This window comes from Xiphias gladius, chromosome 13 (genome assembly GCF_016859285.1).
Source record: "Xiphias gladius isolate SHS-SW01 ecotype Sanya breed wild chromosome 13, ASM1685928v1, whole genome shotgun sequence".
Lineage (NCBI taxonomy): Eukaryota > Metazoa > Chordata > Actinopteri > Istiophoriformes > Xiphiidae > Xiphias > Xiphias gladius.
In genome coordinates this window covers 2802400-2823408 of record NC_053412.1, presented here as the reverse complement: position 1 = coordinate 2823408, position 21009 = coordinate 2802400, and the positions used below count along the sequence as shown (strand labels likewise).

The window sequence follows — 21009 nt, the reverse complement described above, 5'->3', positions numbered from 1 at the left end:
CTCTCTTTTTTTTTTTTTTTTATTTTACACTGCTGTTTACATGAAATTTCTTTCCAAATATTTAGTCTAGTAAAAACATCAAATATGTACTGGCGTGAAGAAAGCAGGATGAAAATGCCTCTTGATGTTATAAACCAGTATGAGAAGATCTCCCAACCACAGAGAAATTGACGTTTAAGTCCACCCACATCCATGAAACCAGTATGCTCTGCGAAAAAAAAAAAAAAACAGCACTCCCGGGTTGACCCTTTTCTCTTTACTATCACCTCACTGACCCCACTGACATTCATTATGCATCCACCCTTGGGAAAAGAAAACATATAATGAATGTTCACCCTCCATTTTACCATTCCAATGTTATAATACGGGCCGAATGTGCTGAAAAGAGGGTTAAACACACCTAAAATGAATCAAACTTTCAATGACCTTTTGAACCGACATCCCCTTTTTATCAATGACCTACATTTCCAGTAGCAATAACATGACTAAATAAAAGCTTTTCAATGGACTTTGGCTGCAGATTTTTTTAAATAATTGTTTTGTAAACACAAAGTCCTGTTGTGCTCCTGTTGGGTTTTGGACATTAACCTGTATATTTACACTCCACAAGTGTTTACCCACAGTACTCCATGTCAACCACTTCTGATGTTAGATTTGACTCGGTAATTAATTACACTACTGTATACACTGCAAGCTGGGAGGTTAACACTGACGACAAAACAGTAATCCTCCTCTTATAGTGTCCCTTCTAATCTCCAAATGAAATTAAGCTTAAAAAAAAAAAAATTGCACTGGTATATCCCACTAGGAGCTCCTCAAGGGCCCCTTGAGGTCCCCAGGCCTCATCTTGGGCACACTACTGACATCTGCAACATGCACAATACACATCCACACATGGAGGATAGAAGGATGCACAGAAAGGACACCAATAATGATCCCACAGCATTTCATTGCACTGCATACTCCACAAATAACAACAAGCTATGCATTGCATTCTGCAGAGGTAACAATAAGCATTGCACTGAATTCTCCACAGCTGACAATAAGCCATGCATAACCCCTCCACACCCACCTGAAGAGCAGGAGATGAGGAAAACGGCGAAGGCCAGTTTGGTGGCGTCTCCCATTTTCCATCCGAATCTGATCCTCTGACTAGAAAGAGAATTACAAAAAAAAAATAAAAAATAAAAAAAAAATCTCAAAAAGACTGAGTCAAATTAAATGTCTTGTTGCTCCAAGGAGCACTGTCTTTGCAAAAAGGACATCTTTCAAATGTCGAAATCGAGCCTAAATCCAAGATATCTCAGGTAAAGCAAGCCTCACTAGTCCAAAAAAAGAAGAGGAGAGGAAGAGGAAGAGGAGAAGGATGAAGAAGAGGAGGGGATGGTTGGTGGTGTTTCCAGTTTTACAGACAAGCAACGGAGGGCGACTTGTTGGCATTCAAGCCGAGGCTGTCATGTACTCGCCAGGTCTGCAGCATTGTTATGAACAGAAGTGTTCACCTGTGCCTGTTGGGTTTTAACTTGTTATTTTCAGACCAGCGGAGCAGAGAGCCGAGCCACAGCCGGACAGGGCTAACATCCATCGGACTGGAAATCAAGCGCACTCCGCTCTCCAATCAAACTTCTCCACGGAGAGCTCCGTCGCATAGCTATAAAACGTCAAAACGGCGTTGAAATGAGCATTTCCTCCCTCCTATCACCAAAACAGCAGGTCTACAACGTGTATTGCCGTTGTTATATTCCGTGTCGAAGTCTCAGTTTCGTCCGACAGTCCGGCGGGGCTGCCCGGCCACAACCAGAGCCCCGTCCGCTCCAGCAGGGAAACAACCTATTACGAGGCTCCCTCCAGTGGGTTAGTCCTCTCCGAAGTGGGCCAAACAGCCTTCCCCGTCGAGATAAATTGAATAAACAAGTGGAAACACTGTCATACGATCGCAATAACCGCCAAGGCTGCCGTTAATCCGCGTAGCTAGGGCAGCTATCGAGTTTAGGACGAGCTGGTTTTCCCAAGTCCGTCTCCTCCTCGCCTCCTCTGTCGGGACAATTTCAAGATGGCGTCACTGTCCCACGTCAAGTCAGCCAAACTGATACATAGTGCTTCCGGTGAAGCATTTCAAAATAAAATAAAAAGGTACGATGGAACATAGGATGAGGCGTTTAAGTTATTGTAGAAAGAAAACAATAGAGTACACTTGTTTGTCTTGTCTATCTATTTGACTGTATTATTTAGATTTACATATGCATACTGTATATATATATATATATATATATATATATATATATGTATGTACAGTACAGATGTAACAGATGATGCTGATGTTGAGAGATTGATAAAGATGGATTACCGTCCCGGCCTTGCTTTTTTGAAGACGGAGGGTGTAAGTCATCTATTCCGTGGAGACTGGTGGTAGTTGCCTATAAAGTCCGTGGCGGGAGAGTTTTTTTTCTGAAGCCATCATTTAGTAACAGCTTTTTTTTACTTGCAGCCTTAAGAATCTTCAGGGTGCAGATATCACATTTGAGGAACAAAACCTTCGGGAATAACTCCAAGACACAGAGATGCTGAGATTCAGAGCCCAGGGTTCACTTGATAGTAAACGTCCCATTTTCTCCCATACAAGCTGAATATCGTCGGGCCCTGTGTCAGACTCCTCTGTTATTTTAGTTTACAGTATAGTTATATTTTAGTCTATAATAAGGCCTTGGCAGCTAATTTCGGCCTGGAGTTCCTGACATGATATAATCAGCAAATTAATCTTGCCATGGTACTAGGTATCTTACCTTGTATTCATTTTTTGGGGGTTTTTTTGTTACTAATTTGCTGAACCATAATTAACCACCCATGTCAGCCTTTTTGCAGGACTAAAACAAACCGATCTTAGTTAAATATGTTGTAGTTTGTGTTTGGTATTTCCAGTTTTCTACTGCCAACGTTTCGGTTTACTCTAATTTTGAAGGCAGACCTGTTCAACTTCCCCCACCGATCTGGCTCACTCTAGCCAACTTGACGAAACTGCTTGACGAGCTGGGGATTGTTTTTGTTAGGGAGGGGTGCCCGTTTTGCTTGCCAGCGTGTGCCGACGCAGAGAAAAAAGAGGGGCGGCCACCTTCAAACACTCTTCTTTCCAAAATAAGAAATAACCAGAAACATTTTGACCATGTACAGTTTTTCACATGTACCCGCAGATAAAATGCTATTGCAGGCTACAATTCGCGCACTCCTGTTTACAGCATCATGCATCATTATGCATATGTGCACGTTTCCGTCCAAACTATACAGCAAGTGAAAAGTAAAAAATATATCTGGGGAGATCCAAACAGCATCCATGGCCAATTATAGCGAGGTTCAAGAGGTTTAAACCACAAAACCTTTCTTATTTTAAAATCAGCTGTATGTTCATAACATATAGCCCACCACTCCATGTAGGTCAACACATATTGCAACTACTTATAGCCTCACGCTGTGGTATGTGCTACTATATGGTCACATATCAGATTTCAACATGGTTTGAGCGTTCAGTAATAAATGCTGAGAATACCATGAAGTACAGATATAGGCTTGGCCGTTTCCCAAATCTGTGTGACACTAATCTCTCTAATAGCCTGGAGCAGATCTCCAACCATAAGCGCTGCTAAACGATTAGGAGGTCAAAGGTCTCAGGGGATTTCTCTGCCAAGCTGGAAGCTGAGTCACCTGTTATATATTGGAGTGTTGGCTTTCATCTTCGGCAAAACACACAGTCCTGTACATAGCTTAATGGCTAGAGCTCGGGGCACGAACACGGGGCAGGTGAGGAGTTCAGTTCCTGTAGATGTTATTCCCCTGGCAGCGATTTTGAATTTTCATCACGGATGAACTCTCTCCAGAAAGGGAGCGAGTGCAGCCCGGCTCTGACCAGGAAATGTGTGGGATGTTTATCATTTCACAGATTCACGACCGAAAAATATTAGAAACACACCTAAAAAAAAACACTGGTTTCTGGTTATACATCAGGACACTGTAAACATAGTTATGTTCACCAAATCACTGCATAATTAGATTACACTTAGATTCCTTTGTCTTGTGTCACAAACATTCAACTAATTCTATCACTGGTATTTAGGGGGGAGCCCTGCACAAACTGATCGATCACCTGATACTTCACCTGCGGGATTTCTGCCGGTAGATGAATATCAAGTATTATCATGTTGGTGATCAGTGGGGCGGGTTTTTTTTGAAGATAATATTTTAGCATCTGGGTTGAGAAATTTCTTTGTTATTTCTTAGAGAGAAAACGATCGATTAAAAATACAAATAAGGGTTTTAACAGTAACGCAGCAGCATCAACAACTGTTAATCATACATTTGTTTTCAAAGACCTTCCTTTCCAGATATTGGAACGCAAGGAGACCTTAGTGAATCTCATCAGATATGGGTGTGTGTTATCTCGGACGTTATACAGGGGACTGTTCTGGTTTATTTGGAATAAACAAAAAAAATGGCTAGTTGGCATGAAAAGCAACAGCCGAACGTGTAAAAACTAACACACAATGTACTAAATTATAATTATTATTTCCAACATGTTGCTGAGATGTTAACACAAGACATGTGACATATAAATGGAACCACGAAATCTTGAAAAACAAAACGATATCAGTACCAACAAAAGTGAAAACCAACTACCCACACTAGAGCAGTTACATGAGGTAAAACAAGCTGATGGCTGAAGTACAATTTCATTAATGACCTGTCACTTCACTCAATTAAATCCGCCCTAAAAATCCCTCTTGTTTCTGACAACTTCATATTTAATCAAGGGCTGCTCCACAGAGCGACACCTGTGTATCATTATCCTTGTTATTATTTATTATTTACTTTGCTTTGAGTCCTCGGTGTTATATTGAATAGACCCCCCCCCCCCAACTCCAATATACTGTATGTATCACGATATGGCAAATGTATGCAAAAGTGCAAGCGGTCAAAATGATGTTCAGAGCAACTTGATTGTGTCTGCCAGTATGCATCAGACAAGACTGAGCCACGCAATATACCTTTTTTATTTTTTCCAAACTGTTCTAATCCTCCGGCCTAAATTAAACACGAGCTTGGTCCCAGGAACCCTCCTGTGGTGGAAAAGAAATACATTCGCCCTCTTAGCAAAGCCGTCTCGGGTCTTTGGCGCTTGCTGGCGACGCAGATGTTGAACGATTCAACGGTGGCTTTGGTGAGCTGCAGTAAATCGCTTCCACGTGGCCATTCAGTTCCGTTCGTCCGTTTGTACGTTTTCTCCAAAGCCACCGACGCGCTCCCAGCGACGATGTCGCAGGTAGATACAGGAAATATGCAAAAACGAGACGAGACACGAAAATCAGGCAACCTACACGAGAGATGCGCGATAAGTGTCTTGCACTGCGCATACAGGTGCCAGATTGAATGGCAATCCATCCAATAGTTGATGAGATACCACAAACGTGAGGGAAAGCCATCGGATCAACACAGTCAGTTGAACAGATTGTCTGGGAACCATGAAGGTCGGTGTAGAATTTCATGGCCATCCATGAGATATTTCATTCTGGGTCAAAGCGACGGAGCAACCGACAGACCGACACCGCCATCTCTAGGGTCACGCCCCTGGCGCGGCTGAAAGGAACAGAAGTGGGGCCTAGAGATATAAAAGTAAGGCCAGCACTTTTACTATTCAACTGCATTGGTTGAAAAGTCGAACCAAAGTTCTCACAGACACTAACGTGAAAAGGAAGGTCTGCAATGATGCAAAAAACGCAGGTCAATTCTTCTACACTGACAATAAACGCGTAGCTTCCTCAGAAAAGGAGCAACGTGCCTTCGAATAAAAGGGACACACACGTTAGTGAGCATTCAGCCGTGACAAAGGGATGACTTGCATTATGCGCCTGTGGAAAAGGCAGGTTGGGTTGTGTGTCTATCTGTCTTCGTTTGAGTGGGGAAGACCTAAAGTTCTGGTCCCGGAGATTTACCGCCCAGTTAATCCCATTACTCAACTATCAGATGCCAAATCCCCTCTAATGGCATTACACGTGCCAGAATTACGTATGACGCTTGCTAATGAGAGTTCAGCAGATATACCTTACTGGAACCAGTGGCCTTTGCACACAGAGCAGCCCCGTGGCTCTGCGGCTTAATGGACTCAGTATTGAGTGTCGAGGGGAGTAAAATTTATCGACAAAGTGCTTTTAACAAAAAGCAGGTTGCTCGCAAAGTGCATCGCAGAGCGCAAAAGGATGTAAATACATCTAAAAGTGCGAGCAAGCATGTCGAAATTTTAATAGCCGGGGGTAGAGATGGTGTGTGTTTGTAATGTGTGGGTGTACATGTGACAATTAGAGCTGCAGGGCAACACCGAGGGCAACTGGAGGCTTTAAGCTGCAAGCGGGAATGGTGAATGGAAGGATGGAGTTTCCACAGCACCAACCTCAAATCCGGCTGTTGCTGCCGTGTCCTCCAAAAAGGTCCTTTTCAAAAGGCGATATGTCCACTTTGTGGAAAAATAAAGTTTTTTTTTTCTTTTAGAAACTTATGCACCAGAACAATTAGTGCTGTCTTTGGCTCTGTCCGTACCGTCTTCAAAAACAGGTATTAACTTTAACGCAGCGGCGGAAGAAGCATTCAGGCCCTTTATTTCAGTAACAGGACCAATTCTGCATACAAAAACACTCAATGTAAGGTAAGTCCTGCATTAAAAATGCCCCCTGATCATAGAGCGTGAGTATTATTAGAAAAATGTGCTTGAATAATTCACAAAAAGTTGCCCCTGTGGGTGTTGTCTTATTATAATATTATGATACTGGATTGTTATTACTGATGCAATAATGTGTAAGTAGCATTTTTCTATGTTGTAGCAGGGGGAGTTGGAGCCAGTATGAACTACTTTATATACTGTTGGGTAGCAGTGCACCGCACAGCTTTCAAATGAATGTGGTGCAGTATGAAAGCACAGTTTTCCCCTCTGAAATGCAGTGAAATATAAGCTCGGCATGAAATGAAAACAGACGAGTACAAGTATCTCAAAATTTACACGATGTGGCCAAAAGTATGCGGACAAGCCGAAATTAAACCCATATGTGCTTGTTGAACATGTCATTGCAAAACCACAGTCATTAATCTGCTGCTGTAACAGCCTCCGCTCATCTGGTTTCAGGCTCTCTCCCAGACCTTGGAACCTGGCTTCAGGGGGTTTGCTCCCATTGAGCCAGAAGAGCATTAGCGAGATCCAACACCGAAGCCGGGGCGATAAGGTCCGGCTCACACTCGGCGTTCGGGTTCATCCCAAAAATGTTGGATGGAGGTTGAGGTCTTTGAGGTCAGGGCTCTGTGCGGGCCGGTCAAGTTCGTCCACGCTAAACTGGGAAAGCCACTTCTTTGCTGACCTGGTTTCGTGCATGAGGGCAGTGTCATATTGAAACAGGAAAGGGCCTTCTCCAAACTGTTGACACAAAGTTGGAAGAACACTATTGTTTAAAATATCCCTGTTGCATTGAGATTTACCTTCACTGGAACAAAGTAGCCTAGACCAGGAAAAGTATGTGGACAGACGTCCGCACCTACTTTTGGCCATACAGTGTTATGCTCCAGTTCCTGCACTCTTATAATAACCTGAAATGACGCGCTAAACTTGGCGAGGGCTTAAAATTCACTTGATGGATATTCCTTTTTTTTGTCATTGGAGTACATAATGGACGAGAACCACTGAGATTAAGATGCTGTTTTGCAAACACGAAGACTGCAGGGAAAAACATGCAGCCCAGTGCAGGAGCAAAAATAGAATCAGTCACATTAAAGAGACAGTGAAGTCCCACAGTGTGTGTTGCACCAGGACTCGTAGTCCGGAATCAAACCAGCAGCCTCCTTGCGGGCCGAAACCGTTTGAGTCCCCTTTTTTTTTTGAGATTATCTTCAGCGTCACTTTAAAACTCAGCAAGAGAGCAATTCAGGGCCGTTCCTGCGTTGAGCTCCGCTACGAGCCAGCACCACGTGACCAGCCCCCCTCGTCTAATTTAACGCTTGTGATTAAAAACAAGACGATCATCAGGTAGCTCAGCGGCCGGCCGGCGTGGCGGCCATCTCGGCTCTATCTGTGCAGAGGCTCTCCTGCTGAAATCAAAGCCTGTACTTTTGCTCTTAAAGCGCCCAGGAAAATGATTTATACGCCTGCTTTCGGCCTGTCGCGATGCCGCTCAGGGCGATTTATCTCGTCTTGGCTCTGGCTCTCTGTACCAGGAGCCGTCCAGCCTCCCCCTCCCTCCTTTCTGTTGTTTCAGCATGAATGATCTTTTCCATTGACAGCTCTGTTCATCCCTGCAGGCAGATCTGCACCTGTAACCAAAGCCCGGTGGATACCGGCCTAATTACCGTTCTCATCTGGCACCCAGCTGCCTTCCTTGTCCTCGCATGAACCCACACGGCAAACCGCAGAAGAGGAGGCATTAGCGAGTTAAAAATGAGCCTTCATCGCTGTAGCTGCTGCGCGCAAAACCACGTATCTCCAAAGCAGCACAGAGGAAACTGAAAAGAACGGGGTTTACAGGTTTCAAGGTCACGAGGACACACTGAATCAGCCAAAGGAGAAAAGAACACACTAAATCTACGGTCACGTCATCAATCCTTTCAGTTCACGCTTATGTCATGGAGACAGGTATCGCTGACTTCTTAATCCCCAGCATGCCTGCCTCGATCTGTAACGGCTACTGTTTTTACACCGAGCCACGCAAGAGCTGTCGGTGGCAGAGCCTTGAAAACATCAGGCCGTAAAAAGGCCGACTGCAGAGGGAAAGCGAGCTGCGTGTGCCCCAAAGGTTAACGGGTTCGCAGAGGAAAGCGGTTTTACTGGTCGAACACCGGAATGACGGCATGTAACGGTGCTGTGCGTGAGGCGCGTGAGGCGCTGAAAAATGGGCATGCGACCTTCTCTGCTTCAGTAAAGGTCAAATAAACAATATTTCCTGTCCTGGAGTGAAGACTTCCATTCTGTAAGGTTCTACCGAACCGGACCGGATGATGATGCGTGCAGCAGAGATGCACATTGTACGGTGGAAGCTCAACGAAGGACAAAACGTAATGTGGGGCTTAAAGCTCTGGCATCAAATGCTTTTCATTAATTCTGTTCAGTACTTATATGCCAAATGAAGTCGTATCAAGGCCCGCCGCTGCAGCATTTCTATGCAAATCCTGACCTTTGCCAAGCTGCTGGCTGAATACTATACATCTCCCTGATTTTCCTCATTCTTCTCCACTAAACAGTTGTTTGCCAGCAGGATTTCCTTCCGAATCATGTCTCGGTGTAGTCATTTCAAGTTAGCGAGCAGCGGCAGATCCTCTGAGCCCTGAAAAAGGAGTTAGATGTTTTGAGGTTGAGTTTCGGATCAGTCACCAAGCGGTTGAACTGAACTACCTCTCCTGAAATATGACTTGTTCTCCTCTTTATTTTCCCCTCGGGAGGCATTCGGTGGGTGACGCGGTGCTGACAGCTCTAAATTTAATATGCAGTGGCCCAAAAATACGCGTCGGCATGACCAGGCTAGTTTGAAAATAACACCACATTAAAGCCGAGGCAGCCAATGCTCCAAGCATGACGTGACTCTTATGCAATCGCACAATGAGACCACGATATTTGGAGAATGTAACTCAATACCCCAAAACCTTTATAGACAAGTTGTTGCCAGCGTTCGGGAAGGCAACTGTGCAGGAATCCTGCACGCTTGAAGGGTCATTTCATTTCCAAAACAGCTTTCTTCGAGGGTGAACTCACAGTTTTCAGCTGATTTCGGGATTGAAGTGGAAGTTGGAATCCCACTTTTTGGTTTGGACGAACTCTTCCGGACACTGAGTCAATATTTGTTCCCCTTCATTTAAACCAAGGCTCTTAAGACATCAAAAGTACATTGCTTTTGTATATTAATTGTATCCAGGCAATCAGAGGTAAACAAAGTTTAAGAAATCAAATAGGTTTTAGACTTTTCCCAGAGGCAACAGCATAATAAATGAAGGGATATTAAATTCTGTGCAACTTTTTTTTGGATTTGTCTGACGATTAAATTGCAAAAGTAAAGGTTATCCCTGCTTGCAGCGGTTTACTAATCCATTTACGCTGCTTAACGAAGGGCCTCAAGTTAAGTGTTACCTCTACTTTACAGTCAGTGCTGTTTGGCTGAATTACAGTAAAGCATTATTAACTTGAATATCGATAGCGTTGCTAGTATTAGATTCCTCTTCTTTTGTTATAAAAAAATCCAGTTCATAAACCTTTTTCACAGCAGACGTTTGGACTTGTCATTGCAGGAGAAGGACACGAAGGATCCCTCTGTTCTCGCAGCTAATAACGTTATTGGGGTCGTCTGTGTTTGACAAAACGATTGCGTCGGGTGACACCGCATTAAAGGAAAAAATGTTCCCCTCTTCAAAATATGATCAAATGATGAAAAAGGACAAGGTGTAAAAACTAAAATAGACCGAGTTATTGTTCTATGTGTGCGACTGCTCGGGTCTATAAACTGAGTTTAAGTATTAAGGTGATTTTCTTTATTAGTGATGGGAATTGGTATTATTTTCATTAGGGCTTCCACAAGAGCAAAATACGAAGAAACAAGTATTAAAAGTGACCCGCAAAGGAAAGGAAAGAAAAGATTTTTTTTTTTCTAATGACACAGACAGGTTGGATATCTCCAAATGTTGTTTGTTGAAAGAAGCTCAGATGGATTTACCCGTTGAGATGGAAATTCAGGACTTGAATACATATGGAGAATGTCAACAAACTACATCAGCTGCTCTTCCTCGGAGTCGTGAGTTGTTGACAACAGAAACAAAAGTATTACCGAATGTTTGTGTACCTGACATGGCATCCCGAGGGGATTGGCTTATTTTTGTTCCCTGCCACTGCAGCGTCTTCGAAAAAGCCAGATGATCTGAAGTGACGCCGCCTCGATTTATAGGCCGCGTCGCGTTGGGTTTCCTTTCCGAGGTCAACGTGTCTGTATTAGCGTTTTGTACCTGTTTCTCATTGTTTTAGACATAGATGATAGGAGAAGAGCTTTTGGACGATGTGTTCTTTTTCTCTTTGAACTGTGCGTGTCGGCACGCACAGGAGGGTGGTACAGTAGTTTTTTTTTGTTTCATTGGGTGTGTGTTGGATTAGGTTACAAAATGAAGCTAGGTTACTAACTTTAAAAGTCTAATCTTGCATATCTCTTTTTCCTGCACTTAGGGTGCTACTTCTGCTAATTGCTGTCATGAGCTGGAACCTGAAAAATGAGAAGTAGAAGAAGAAGAAGAAACGCTGAGTCACGTTAACGTGGGTGAGAACGGGACCCATGACACCGGACTAGGGGTTTTTAGAAGTTTGGAAATTCATCTGAAAAGCTTCAAGTCTGAACTATTTCGGGGTAAGATGCTGGTACTTAATGTCAGTGCGGTATTGTAAACAGCGGAACAAGTGGTCTGTCAACCAGAGCACAGCGTGTGTAGTTGTTGTGTTACAGAAAAAGTCGGTTATCAACCTGCACTTCACATCCACTTGTCCTGAGAAACCCAGCGAACACATGTTTGCATGACTAAAGGGGGATGAATTATTGCCTCCTGTTTGTTTCCAATCAGACAGTGTGGAGACCTATTCAAAGTGTTGTCGCTGGCTTAATCCCTGCAGTGTGTGTGTGTGTGTTTGGTCATAGATAATAGTTCTGGCCTTCCTGAACACTGTGACAGCACTTAACAGCTGTACAAGGCTCTGCCAAGGACCTACTCTGTCTCTCTCTCTCTCTCTCCCTCTCTCTGTCTCTGTGTTTATGTCTCTTGCTCTTTTTCTGTCTCCCTGTTCTTCTTCTGTCTTATCTCTCTTTCTCTTTTCCCTTTCCCTCTGAATGACAGGCAGATGTAAAGGAAAAGCGTGAAAAGGAATTAGGTGTGTCTCTGTCGGCTACTTAACCCCCCTAATCTTTATGTGCACTGGAGACCATCCAAAAAAGTAAAAGTCGATCAAAAAAAAAACCCATCCACAACGTCCACAAGAAAAATGCAAAGAATCGGTCCAAAATTCATTACTGCTGGATAATGCAAATGTCGGCTACAATTTAGTGCTTTTACATAAGACGGAAAGAAATGCCAATTAATACTCAGTAGAGTTCTGGGTGCCTCAAACTGAGACTAATACCTGGCCTGCAGACAGGTTTCAAAAGCCAACCCGTCCGATCGCAAGTGGACAAAGACTAGGCAGAGTCAGAGACAGAAAGTGCGAAACTCCGTCAGGGCCTTGTTTTCGGTTTGGATAGATTCAGAGATGGACATACAGTCGTCCCGGAGACTCACATGTATGATCATCTTTGGGAAGCCACAGAGGACGGAAGTGCTACGAGATGTTCAGACTGCAAATGACTGCAAAACACAAATTACTGCATTGTCGGGGACAGACAAAACTTTACAAGGCTGGAAAGTTATCACAGCATCCTTTGTCAGACTGGCCGCGCAGTGAGTTGCCAGATGACGTCGCTTCGCATTGTGGCAAAAGTCATGACAGAGTCAACTTTGTTGCCGGATGATCCCGTGTTTTTATACCGGAGCCCTGCGCGCCAGGACCACGAGTGTGCCAGCACAGTGGTCTCATTGAAATGCTCTGCTTGTGTTCTGGTACAGACAACCTGAATGAGACATAATCTTACAGACCAAAGTTCAAGCCCTCCAAAGCTTTTCAACCCGGAAAATGATGAACAAAATTGTTTTTTCGGCCTGACATATTGTGCCTGAAATTTCAATATGTGTTAAAAAGTTGCACTTTTGATTCTAATTTTCAGATCAACAAAACCTCCCTTACATAAAGTCTGCAGTTTTTTTTTTTTTTTTGAGGTTTTGACGTCTTCCTTCCTGACACTGATGACACGTACTCGCCCTGCCTTTCTCTGTCTTTCCCCTTTATCCTCACTTTCTTCTCTTGCGCCTACCCTCTGTCTCTCCCGCCCTCTCTCCCTTCCTCACTCTCTCTCTCCCTAGATAAAACACTGCTGTTATCCTGCAGCAGATGGCTGTGCTCTGCCACCCCCACACCCACAATCCACTGGGGCCCCATGTGGGAGTTAAACACAGGCAATAACATGGCCTCTGCATACGCATACATCTCACCTGTACTACTATAGTTACATTTGCATACCCACCGTTGCTGTGGTGGACAGTAAATCATAAGAAAAACAATGACTCCACACTGAACTCTTTGTTTTTGTGTCCTAGAGGGAACTTCGGTTCTTTTCGTTCAACAGCATCCAAAAGCGGGAGATGGTTCCATGCTAAGAATGTTAGTAACTTGAACTCGCTGTCAAAGCATTAGTCAGACGTCTCTATCATCCCATCATCCGACTAGAGAACAACCACAATGCATTCATCTTACGTTTTTACGCATTTATGCCTTGTTTTCATCCTAATTTTAACCAGCAAAGTCAGTTGAGTGGGCAAGTAATATGGCTCTCAACGAGGCAAAAGGGTCTCATGATGGAAGATTAAAGTGAAAACAGCCTTAGTTTCCACTCTCAAGTAATTTTGTCCTTCTCAAATGGACTTTTTTTTCAACTATATTTAGTTTTACCTTATGGCGCAAAATCATCCAGTAATTTACTTGAAGAACAATGTGAAAAAACATCATTTGGTGTTGCAGAAACATCTATTTTTGGAGTTCCTATCCAGTTAAGCGTTCGGTAACCCCCTGAGATTTCCCTTCTGACCCTTGTCTGACCCTTGATCCTTTAAGTTGTTTATCAAGCAAAAAACACCAAGCGCTCTCTGGATTCGGCTTCCGACATGCGAAAAGTTGCTGCTTTTTTCTCCCTCCTGTATGACTGTAAACTGAATATTTTTGGCCTGTTGGTCAAACCAAAAGAGAAGTTGAAGATGTCACCTTAAGTTCTTTCTTTTTTTGTCATACAGCTTTAAAGATTAGTCACTTAATCTCAAAAATAGTCGAATGATTAATACAGAAGGAAAACGATCATTATGTCATTATGTGCAGCTCTTCAAATCCTGTGAGAGTAAAATAAAGTAAAAAAGTCAAGTGCTAATGTGAGTCCCCAGCTTCTCATTTGACTGCACGTCAATGAGGACTTTGTTGTGTTAGACGGAGCAGCTTCAGCTTGTTTTGGAACCAAACTCCTCGCTTGGCATTTTTCTGTCAGAGAGGAGGAGGTGAAGGGAGGAAGGGCGGAGACTTCTCAGTCCAGAGCGAGTGACATCAGCGGTGCCTTTGGTGCCACTTATCTCCGCAGGATCTCCCAGCTGCCCTGGCATTTCCTGCAAAGGGCTACACACTGTAAAAGTAAAAGGGTTCGGGGAACCTTTCGGGAGGTTTACACACTGAAATCACGGAGGAACCCCTGGACAGTTCACGAGCCGTGTTGTTTTTTTCTGACATAATTTGTTTCTCAAAAACAGAAACAAAAACAAAAAAAAATAAAGGAAAATGATGGTCATGGATGATCCTCGCATGCAAACGTGGTGTCCAGGAAAGTTTCTGGTTTCAGCAAGAAACCCCCATGGTGTGTATATTAGCTGGTTTTCGGATGTCAATAGATCAACAGTTTTCAGAGTGTGGTTTCCTGCACCGGTTCATTTTTTTCCCCCCACATTTCCACTGGGGTGTACATGTTGTTGTGGTTGGGTGAAAACCTGTTATCTCAGACTTGTCTCCTTGAGTTAAAAACACCCACAGCACTTTTCTTTATCGTTTATTAAAACTACAAGTTGTTGAAAAAAGCAGATAAATCTTATCATTCCAGCAAAGTTACAGGAAAATAGCACAATGCGCTCCAACAAGTAAAAATAACATTCACACGCCTAAGAAATGAAATGAAGCCGCTGGAGAAAAAAGACCATATAATTCTTCCACATACCAGCGTTTCGCAAAATAATTGTTCATTATTGCTGACACTCCTTAGAAGAGAGGGAGCTGACAGTACATCCCCATTATCTGTTATTCTCATTGCTGATTGTTACGTTGCTGTAATCACTGATTGTCCATCTGGTCCTGAATTGTCAAGTACAAAAAAAAAAAAAAAAAGGAGGTAAAGAAGATTCACTTTAATCCCCACTCTAAAAAGAAATTTGCAGCTATTGGGTGCCCCCTGATTGCTCTGTAATGAACACCATCGTAAAGCATTCATGATCCTCCATTGTATTTTCTGCTCTACTCTGCTTAAAAGGTGACAGTCCAGAGACACAGCATAACAATATGGTTTAATGTGCCCCACCTGTTTGTGGAGGACGGGCGCCATCATTAAATGGAGAGCGGGCGAACATAGATGTCGATGCCGTTCCTGTTTTCTAATCACTTTGTGTCACATCTGGTTCTCTCTGAAATGTTGTAATCTACTGTCACGTTCAGATTTCATGTCTGCATAAATGCTTTCAGACGGAGTGGGGTGTTCAATTTGCAGCTGTTGGCAGTTCACTCTGTCTTGACATTAGCAGAACAGTTGCTGCTCAACTAACTGCAGCCTCTGAGGGTTTAAACCGGAAAGGAACAAAACATTCGCGTAACTGAAATGACAAAGTAAGAATTTAAGCTACGCAATTTCACATCTTTACTATGTAATGTGTGGGGTCTCTTGTTAAATTTGGGCACCGAAAACTACTTTATTATGCTGAAAGATCATAATGGAAAGATTATCTTCGTTGTTACAGTAAAAGAAAAGGTGTTGCAAGCAAAAACATCCACCGCAAAATTCCCTTCCCCCCCGTTCTGCAGCAGTATAATGTCACCAAAGCAAACACTTCCGTTAAAACAACAACTGTGTCCTTAACGCTGGGATCAGAATAATTGAAATGTATGTTTTTCCAAGACAGTCGCTGTGTGAGAATAGTTGCTGCCACTTGGCACACAGACATGTCAGACGAGTCGAGCCCTGGTCAACCAGAACTCGCCGTACGCAGCATGCAGGTCTTTCACAACCTGCATGATGTGCGAGCACGAAGGGTTACGCGGAGACTTGTCAAGAAGCACTTCTCAGACGTTGTCAAACTAGTTTAACAAAACAGTCCCATTTCAAGGTCCACTCATTATCATTTTCCTTCCGCCGTGTCACACAGATTTCCTTTGCAGATGGAGTTTGCTCAGCTCTTGTGGAGTTGGATCGGTTGACCTGCAGTCACAGTAGCTGTTCTAACTGGATCCACAGCACTTCCCTAACCAACACGCTTTTGCTGCCTAAAACTTAACCGTAGACGAGACTCAGGTTGTAAACCTCAGACTCCGGTGTCAAGGTTCTGAACGTTGCATATCCACCATCCACTCCAACCTTTTCTCTATGCTACGTAAATGTAGCGCTTAATATGACCCGGAAAAAGATTATTTACACTTACATTTAGCAATGTATAGATGTCATTTTTAGGAGACAGGGTTGGTCGAAGTCGATCCAGAAACTTCTGGCACGCTACGCTAGTGCTGTCTGTCTTTACCTAACCGAGGGGTCCGATACGCAGAATCAGTTGCGACATCGGGCTCATATCATGCGGTCTGATCGAGGCTTAGTAGCGATGCGATAGCTGCTGACTACAGCGATGGACGTAATCGGACGGCCTGGATCAAAGAGTCAAAGCGTGGTGAGGAAGACGGGGAGGTATACTCGGACTCTAGTGTGGTTTCTCCCCGGTATTTGGACGGGCACCTCGACTCGGATTCCATTTCAGCTGAACCCCGGCTAAGCCCACATTCCCTCATAGAACAAGCGAGGCGGAGCAGGCTGGGAGGGATGAATGTGTGCGACAAATTGGCTCCATTGAAGTTATTCGCTTCATTTAGTGAGCTTGTGAGGACACATCACAGGAGGAGAATTTAATAGTGACATATAAACTACCACTGTTTGTTTCTTGTTTACTCCTCTTTGCTCCCTTTGGCTTGTTTACTCTCTAACCCGCCGACACTTTAAACGCTTATTTTGAATCAAGCGAAGTGTGATTAATGCAGCGCTGAAGCTTGTGGAGCTTTAACATGGTTTAAGGACGCTCTTTGAATAAAAATAACGATGCTTAAACAATCTGCCTCACATCCCTGTTTATCTCTTCATTAGCGTCACTTGCACAAACAAAAACAAACTTTTGAAAGCCTCACACACACAAACACAGAGTGAAATTTAAAAAGCCAAGCGCACACATGACTCTGGACCGCACACGTGCGCACACATACAGTAATGAACTTTAGCGCGCCAGCTACGCACAGTAAGACAATTCCAACCCCTCACAAGCTCGCGTAGCGCTGCCAGCACAGCTTGCCATTAGCCCGGGGTTGGCCGACTCCAGACGACGTTTCCAATCTCTCGCACCATCTGCTCCTCGCCTCGGCGCTACTGAACGGAGGAAGAGTGCGGCTTCCTCTTCCTCCTCCTCGTCCCTCATACGAGGCTGGCCATCTTGTGTGGAGGTGTGAAAGCTCTGGGACTTGAAACCCCCTGGAAATATTAGTGGCAGTAATGTGTTTGCGTGTGTGAACTTTACTATGTGTGCTATTGTTCCCTGGAAAGGTTGTCTACCTCGGAGATCCTTTTTTTTTTCAAGCCAGTTTTTGATTGAAATGATTTCTTATTCTTTAGTTTTTCCATCTTGTTTCTCATTTTTCAGCAGTAGTAGCCTCTCGTTGGCCAACGAAACCAAAAGCAGACGACTCACACAATCGATAAAACGCCAAAGAATAATAGATATTTGCAGGTTATAGTGCAATAACATCAAAAAAGTCTCCATTAATTTCCTGTCACCTACTGACCAGTTAAGGTTTTCAAAATGCGGGTATGTATTAAAAACTACGCTTATCACGAGTGGTCTTGTGTCAAAGCCAAGACAAAGAACAAATGTCTTGTGAGTCTAAATAAACACATTTATATATTTATTTGCCGTTCAGTTCTCATGCAGCTCCATCAGTGGAAGGTCTCGGCATCCATCTCCTCCAGCTTCAAGGCCGAGGATTGAAAAAAGAGATGGATGCGTTCTGCAGAATATAAAGCAGAGGATGGAAATCCTGGAGCTGACAGATATACTACATGAATCATATGTGGTAAAATTACACAGTGTACTTCAGTTCCTTTTCTTTCGCTTTTCTCTTCTGGTGTAGGGCTGCTTTCACGTTGCTTTATTAACTTCTCCTTCAGTCGCCTTCGGGGATAATTATTTTCCAATAACTGCGGCGATTGTTGAGGGTGCATTTCTTTAATAGTCTTATTTAAAGTCTGCATTCTTCGGTAAGGAAAGGTCTCTGCCGATAAGACTGAAAATCCACCTGTCAGCAGTGCAGTGAGTAATCTGTTCACCTTTTTCTTCGTCTTCTTGATGTCTGGCTTCTGTCTTCATGCGCTGAAAAACGAAGACGACGGTAGAAGCCAAAGACAGTTCAGAAGGACATTTAGGACGAACTTCAAGTACAATCTCCTTTGCAGTGAAGGGTAATTCATCTTGTTCACCTTTCGTAAACTTTTAGTTCAGTTAGTGATTTCTTGTATCCCAGATTACTTTACAGCAAACTTTTACGAGGCTTTAACGTGTTTAAACATTTAAACTATCCATCTATCCTGCCATCCATCCACACACACACACACACACACACACAACTAACTTCCTCCACCTCCTGCTCGGGGATAACTGGTCGCTTCCAGGCCAGCTGGGAGTTGTAATCCCTCCAGCAGGTCCTGGCTCTGCCCTGGACCCTTTGTCCTCCCAGCCAGTAAGGACCGAAACAAGCAGCCAGGAAGCACGGAAACGAGCTGATCTTTCGGAAATTGTTCTCTGTCTTGCAATAAATTGCACTGTGCTCTCTGTCACAGGTAGGAATGAAAACTAAAAAGCCATGAGGCGCTCAACATTGAGATGGGTTGTCAGGCCGTCAGTGACTAATGGAGAAAAACAGACAGCAAGCATCGCTTGTGGCTGTAGGGTTGGCTGTGGGTTTAGTCTGTAGGGTTACATCAGTCATGACGAGAAAGAAGCAAATTTGCAAGCACCCAAAGTTATCACCGGCGTACTTCCAGCTTTCTTTAAAGTCGGGGGACTTGCAAAGAACATTTTAAAAGATGAATACACAAAATTGAAGCAGCAGGAAGCGAAGACACCCTGACTTAGTCTTCAGTATAGGCCAGGGTCTAAAATGATGAATCACACATCTCCCATAATTTGACATAATGTATTGCGATGTGCCAGTCAGCCTTGCTGCCAGCTTGTCCCAGAGGTCACTCGCCGAAGTAAATGAAAAAAATCCCCTGAGAGACATGAAGCGTTTTCCCCATAAACCACCATCATAAAAAGAGACGTCTGAAAACATTTTCAGTCATTACCCTTTGTAACATGGATGTTATGGTGGATTCATATTTGTAAAAACCTTCCCGGAGTCTAGAAAAGCAATTTCCAAGTGCGTGACGTCGACCCCGGTGTAAAGTCCGCGGGTTGAACGGGGCCAGCAGGTGATCGAAACCCGACTGCATATGGGCAGTGGAACAACGTGGAAGCTAGAACACTGTTTTAGCTTCTCTGAACTTTCCTTTTCCCGATTTCTTCGGCGTGTTCCCCAACGCAGAGACGCTGGATTCTCCTTTGTAATGTACCACTCGCACAGGTTCGTGTTATGGACGCCTGTTTGAACGATTTCAGCTTCATCTCTTAAAACAACGCTTCGCCCGTCAGTTTGACTCGGCGGCTGGCTCGGTACACTACGATACCCATGAGCCTCGGCTGCCATTGCTACGGCGCGGGAGCCGGCAACGGGGCGCAAGCGGGAGCTGTAGTGCATTCAGAATTCTTTGCTGTTTGCGTTCGTGAACAGAACTTGGCTCCACGTTGGCTGGATTCATCCAAAACTGGCCCAGAATATGACAGAAATTTCATCGAAACTACAGCTTTTGTTCTCAGTCTTCTTAACAGCGTAACATAAAGCAATTTTTGTAAAAAAGGGGAAGGGCTGCTACAGACCATATAGTTTTCCTGCTATTCTTTTACTTATTGATGCCTTTTCCCGGTAAAATGTCTTTGCCGCTGCTTAATTATTCCAGAGATCAGGGGGCCAAAGACCAGTCACTTATGTTTTAGTCTGGAAAGAGTCTTAATATTTTGGAACTGGTCACAAAAAAATGAGTCCGGACAGTCAAGGATACGACCATGTGCATGGTGAATAATTTATAATTGCAGACACCTCTCTTTCTTTCTTTTGCTGCTCTTTCAGTCTTATTTTCCTCTCTTTTTCTTTTTAATAATAAATGGAGACCTTTCTGCCCTTTTCTCGCTCTAGTTCTCCTTTCGAGTTAATTATTGCTCTGCCTTCATGAATGTGGCTCTCGCTCCCTCGCTCATGTTTCTTTTTTCTTCTTTTGTTGATGGAGGCAGACTTCTATCTCATTTGTCCTTCTTTGCAAACCTGTCTGACTTCTCATTCTTTCAGGCTCTTGTCTCCATGGATGTCTATGTCTATCTTTCGTCTTCACTCTTTCCCCGTAATGCACTACAGTACAATGTTTATTTTCCTCCCTTGCCATCCTATTTACTTCTTTTTCCTCGTATTTCCAACTGCTTCTTCCTCTGTCTTTCTTTCTAGACGCAGACCCACAGCATACTTATCTTTATTTTCTTTCCTTCGTCTCTGAGGCCTCTCGCAAAACTGTCAGCATGGTTGACCACTTCCAAACTGTGGAAGGGGCTGGGCTGCGTCTAGCAAAGAATTGGTTTGGTTGATCATGTAGCAAAGAAACTCACTCCGGAGTGAGTTGAAACGGTGAATCCATTTTTTGAGGACCATGAGTCAGCGAGGACATCCGACATGGATTTTTGATCGTCCTTGACTATCAGAAGTTCAGGTTTGGTCTGTTTTTGTCAGCCAACAAAGCAGGTTGATACAGACCTCTGACTCTATTACAATGTCTTTTTACATCACATTTTGTCTGTTCATACTCCCTTTTCACTTTGAGTGCCAATTTTCCTTCATTTCTTTCCTCTTTCCTTTCAAGGATAAGGCTGATAATATTCTATATCTTGGTTATTGTGAGCAACTGCCATGAA

The 21009-nt window shown here is 43.7% G+C and overlaps 1 protein-coding gene across 1 annotated transcript in view; it reads right to left on the bottom strand.

Annotated features, from left to right (window-relative positions):
• LOC120798097 (activin receptor type-2A) overlaps positions 1 to 2024 on the bottom strand; it is a 41241-nt gene extending 39217 nt beyond the window's left edge. Inside the window, exon 1 of the mRNA XM_040142129.1 lies at positions 1073 to 2024. Coding sequence (XP_039998063.1) covers positions 1073 to 1127 — 55 coding nt within the window. The 5' untranslated portion in view covers positions 1128 to 2024. The remainder of the gene's footprint in view (positions 1 to 1072) is intronic.
• Between the last annotated feature and the right edge of the window lie 18985 nt (positions 2025 to 21009).